Source organism: Lingula anatina, chromosome 3, assembly GCF_051362555.1.
Source record: "Lingula anatina isolate TDL-2025a chromosome 3, LinAna3.0, whole genome shotgun sequence".
Lineage (NCBI taxonomy): Eukaryota > Metazoa > Brachiopoda > Lingulata > Lingulida > Lingulidae > Lingula > Lingula anatina.
Window position 1 is genome coordinate 7,026,150 of NC_141769.1, and position 4,834 is coordinate 7,030,983.

The window sequence follows — 4,834 nt, forward strand, 5'->3', positions numbered from 1 at the left end:
ATGAAATGTCACGTACTTTGGAGTTAAATATATGTGATTTAATGGGAATCGTGGTGCGATACGGGTTAATATCTTTCGACAGGTGTCGTTGCCGCGTTCGTGCCGAGATAAGCAAGACGTCCCCAGGGCCAATCCTTTATGAATTACCGACGCTTATCTACGGGTTCAGCAATGTGTGGGTAGAGGAGGCCAATGCGTCTTCTCCTGTGCCCGTCACCGACAGATATCCCGGCTTCTATTCTACCCGTAGGCGGCGCCAGCTGACCATTCCCGACTTGTACACGTGTTTGAAGGTACTGCGCGAGTGCCCGGCTGACTGTGAGAGGTTGTCCAAACTTACTTTGGGCGATAACGGCCTGAGTAAGAAGTTCCTTGTGCAAAATTCAGCTGGTGTGGACGCGAAGAAAACCCTAGGACAAATTTCTTGCGAAAGATTTGGCCATGACTTCGCACCACCAGGCAAGCGAGTGGTCACGTTTTACAAGCCGCCTAGTGAATGTGGCACTGAACTGTCCACCCACATATTTGACCAGCGTCTTTGCTGTACAAGTTATTATCTGTCTGGAATCGGTTCCCTCACCTTGTATAACATAAAATGCACGAAGGGCATTGCCTTAACCGAAGTCTTTGGCTAAAGACAATTTGTGTTTTTGATTGGCATTGAATGAGACATAAAATTGCTTTTGAATAACACGAATCATACAATATTGACATTTGTCTTGTATCGAATTTTGGTATTCATTCGTGCTCAAAATTAAAATCGGAGTTACTATCAGCATGTTTTTATGTTTAATGCATCACTCATGCTTTACTCGTAAACTCAAAATGGTAATGTCGTTGACATATTTCTGAATAAATTCACGATGCTTCTATTTTCAGCAAAATAATTTAAATAATGCACCCAAAAACAAACCTGTCTTATAACTGCAGTGTTCACAGGTGTAATACCATATTTGTCATATGTAACACCGGTAAACTTGTTGGCAGCTTTAAAGATTAATCATTATGTGCAATCATGGTCCAGTATGATGCCCTCAAACCTTGACATCGATTGACCTGCAAGAATATCTATCAGGTTCCGTTATGTTTTCTATGAAAATTAGCTGAACTTGTCTTCCATTCCAGATTCAACAATAATGTGATTGATGATTTTATGTTACAGCAAATATACATGGTTTTTCATTTGGAAAATATAATTATATTTTAATCTGGCTAATTGTCACCAGTTTATCAATACAAAAAAGTTTTTTTAGATAGAAAGCGCCGCTATCAAAATTGGCCAAAATATTTGCAAATACAAATGTGTTGCAGAGGAAAAGGAAGTGCTCATCTCTGCCCCTTTTCTCACTTCCATTTGGTTTTTTAGTCTGACAAAAAAGGAAGTCCCACACCTTAGCAAAACATCTGTATTGCTGCAAACTGAAACTGCTTCTTGGAAATTTGCAGATTAGCACATTAGCAGAATTATTTTTTCCACGTATACTCTTGCAAACTCGTTGCCGCAAACGTTTGATGCAAACTCTTAATTTTGCTTAGGATCGGCCGCCACAAGCTTCCATACAGTACCTACAGACAATCTTGCTCAAGCAGTCCCGTACATTCTCTGTCAAGGAACTAGGTGCGAATTTTACTGTGTTAAAAACTTATTTTCATGGTAGGTGTGATGCAAAGTAGCAACTGCTAGCGACGTAATTATTGTACTCGAAGGTTGATGAGTCGCATGATGCGGAAATCTCACATAACGGATATCATCTGATGATGAGGCTCTGACAATTTCAAACCTGTTTATGACGCACTTGTGTTTAATGTCGAATTTGGTAGTTTGGTATCAGATGGATCGCAGAGGGTTCCATTTGGTGGTGGTGGTAGGGGGTGGGGTGATCACAGTGCATGGGAAATAATATCATCAATTGACAAATCACAGTAAATAAAACTTTATTCATATCGAACTGATAATGCCTTATCCATATAATGACTTCGTTTTACAAAGGACAGAGAATAAAAATCCACATTTACGAGTCACAGGAATGTGGTGCTTAACGAATCCACTAACTAAAGGCTTCACGCATAACGGGAGATAAAAAGTGGGTTTCAAGGGTAACAAATAATAATCTAAAATCCATATAAAATGTTCAGTAGACTTTACATGGGTGAAATGAACAGTATAATTATAATGAATAGGTAAATGTAAAGGTTGTTAAAATAATAAGATATGAACTAAAGATTTGAACTAAAATGTAATTAAATTGATGGACAGTTAGGATTTTAAGATATTGAAAATAAATCGTACAATGTAAAAGATAACAGCCAGTAAAATAAATTATAAAACTTTTTGAAGATATAGGTTTTTAATTCTTTTTTAAATTGTCCTCGGACTCTATCGTTTTTAAGTAAATAGGGAGATCTTTCCACTCCACTCTTGGTCCATAGACTTGAAGTGCACGATCGCCGTATGCTCTTAATCTGGAATTACAGGCATAAATAAAAGCTGGTCGATTGATCTTAAGTTACCTTTTGGAACATAGCGTTGAACTTGTTTTTGTAGGTACGGGGGTGCTGATTGGTAAAAAATTGCATGCATAAAAGTTAAAATTTTGAATAAAATGCGTGCTCTAACTGGGAGCCAGAGTAACTGCTTTAAAATGGGTGTGCGGGTTAAAAGACGCGCTGAAACATTCTGAATTCGCTGCAGTTTTTTATTCGTTCGTCTGTACAGCCATAGGGTATAAATAGTTGCAGTTCCACTGTTTGGAACGTATGTTGTTTCCTACACACTAGGCCCTTAGATAAAAGGACCAAATGGCACCTTATTGGAATTTTTAAAATGTTATTTACAATTTAGTATGATGTTTATGCATGCGTAAGAAGTCAGAATAAATCACATCTTTGTTTCGCCAACATTTTCTTAAAAATTTCACTTTCGCTACAGCATGAAAAAAACACATTAAGGACGCATAAAACGACATTCAAAATAATTTCTTTTATACTGACGTTAAATCCGTGGGGCAATATTTTTGAAAATGATATGACATAGCACTTTATAACTGTGAAGTTTACCAATAGGTCTACATTTTGACAGTTACAGATAAAACTGAAATTGACAAATCACAGCATAATTGTGACGTTAACCAATATGTTGACAATTAAAGATGAATCTGAAATGTCAATGTTTTTTCAAAACATTTGATTTCAAAATCGCAGAACAGTCAGAACTGTCTATCAATTCAATGGGGCGTTGAAAGCAGCGCATGTTACCCAACCAGTAACTCAGACATTTTAACTCCTTCGCTGCACTTCCTGTTCCAAAAGGTCAATTTGCCAATTCCCGAAACTTCCTCCGATTTGCAACAAAGATATGCTTCAGAAGCATAGGTTCTCAGTTCCTGGCTGCAATCGCTTCCGGGATTAACGGAGACCACTACACGTACGCCCGGTGGGTCAATGTTATGGCCGTAAGCCTCGCACAGAATTTGGCCTAGGGTCTTGGAAACTTGCTTGCCGGCAGAGTTGTCAACAAAGAGTTCACTGTCAAACTTGAGGCTGTCGCCGATGATGATCTTGGTCAAGCGTTCGCAGTCAGCGGGGCAGTTTCGTAGAACCTTCAAGCATGTCAGCAAGTCGTCGGTGTCAACGAGAGCGCGGCGGCGAGTGTTGTAGAAACTGGGGTACTTGTCGGTTATAACGTGAGCGGCGCTTAGGTTGCCGTACAAGTCAGTGACCCACACTGTCTTGTGCCCGTAAATGAGCATTGGTAGATCAAAAAGCAGGGAGCCTTTAGTAGTGCCGTTCGCCTCAGTTTGAAGTTTGCATTGGCATCTTGTCAACAGAAAACATTATAAAAAGTTTAATAAACAGTAGATTGGACGGTCTCAAAATTCACCTTTGAAATATATCAGTTACTATGCACTTTTCATAAATAGTCTCATATAAAGGACAGTTGTACAGATAAAATTGTTACACCTTCGCAAAAATTTACTCAGACCCTAAAACAGACAAAATGCACCGATAAATATGGAAAACGATGTTATGTTAAAGATATCAACAAAAACGGACACCATAGACAAGATTGGACACTGTATTGTCCTGTGAAAAAGCAACAACCGCGGGATGCGTAGCGCTGACGGTGCTTAAAAATCCTAAATGCTTGTTGGTGACTGTATGACGTCAGTAACCAGGCTAGTTAAAGAAGAGCTTTGAATTATATGACAAAATCCATAGTATTCGAATGTCTGTTGATTGGGTGTAGGAGAAGCTGTATACATTTACAACAATCAAACGCTGTCATTTTTTGGAACTCCTAAAGAATATTTGGGTACTTGGTAGAATACATAGGCCCTATTGACAAGCCGTATGAACATTTCTACCTTATACTTATTGATGGAAATAGAACGGAATCGTGCAAATAGCTCTCAGCACTCAACTGATCGCGAAAAGGGATATATACTAATGTTTTCTTAAATATTGATACAAACCTTCTCGCCTTAGTGCTCATAGGTGTTTCACCTAAAACAAAATGAAATTAATAATTTACACTGTATTTGAAAACATTTTATGTGAGAGACAAGGATTCTACTATAAGGATCAAAAGAAAGCATGTTACTGCATGTGTAATTACAACCAACAAGGCATTGCAAATTGCAGTTGTTGTACTTAAACTATTTTAAATTATTTTCTTACGTCTTATCAACAACAAATTTTACGACTCTGAGAACCTGAATATTCATATACAGGTATTCGGACATTGCGCCTAGTAGATATAGTAATACTATAAAAAATAAATCACAAGTTTTTGTTTCAAATTTTAAATGAATATAGTTACTTGTAAGTTTTGTTA

General features: G+C 37.9%; 1 protein-coding gene across 1 annotated transcript; it reads right to left on the minus strand.

Moving 5' to 3' along the window:
• Nucleotides 1-3,211: 3,211 nt before the first annotated feature.
• LOC147762840 (uncharacterized) lies at nucleotides 3,212-4,499 on the minus strand. Its single transcript, XM_087009708.1, has 2 exons — nucleotides 4,473-4,499; nucleotides 3,212-3,816 (listed from the first exon to the last, which is right to left on the minus strand). The coding sequence occupies exons 1-2, from the start codon at nucleotides 4,490-4,492 to the stop codon at nucleotides 3,252-3,254; spliced, it is 585 nt and encodes a 194-aa protein (XP_086865834.1). The 5' UTR covers nucleotides 4,493-4,499; the 3' UTR covers nucleotides 3,212-3,251.
• Nucleotides 4,500-4,834: the final 335 nt, after the last annotated feature.

Bases quoted from the DNA above. Each gene is read 5' to 3' on its own strand.
- LOC147762840 (XM_087009708.1), bottom strand. From the start codon at position 4,492: ATGAGCACTAAGGCGAGAAG. The intron at 3,817-4,472 runs GTTTGTATCAAT...TCTGTTGACAAG, and splicing joins ATGAGCACTAAGGCGAGAAG to ATGCCAATGCAAACTTCAAA.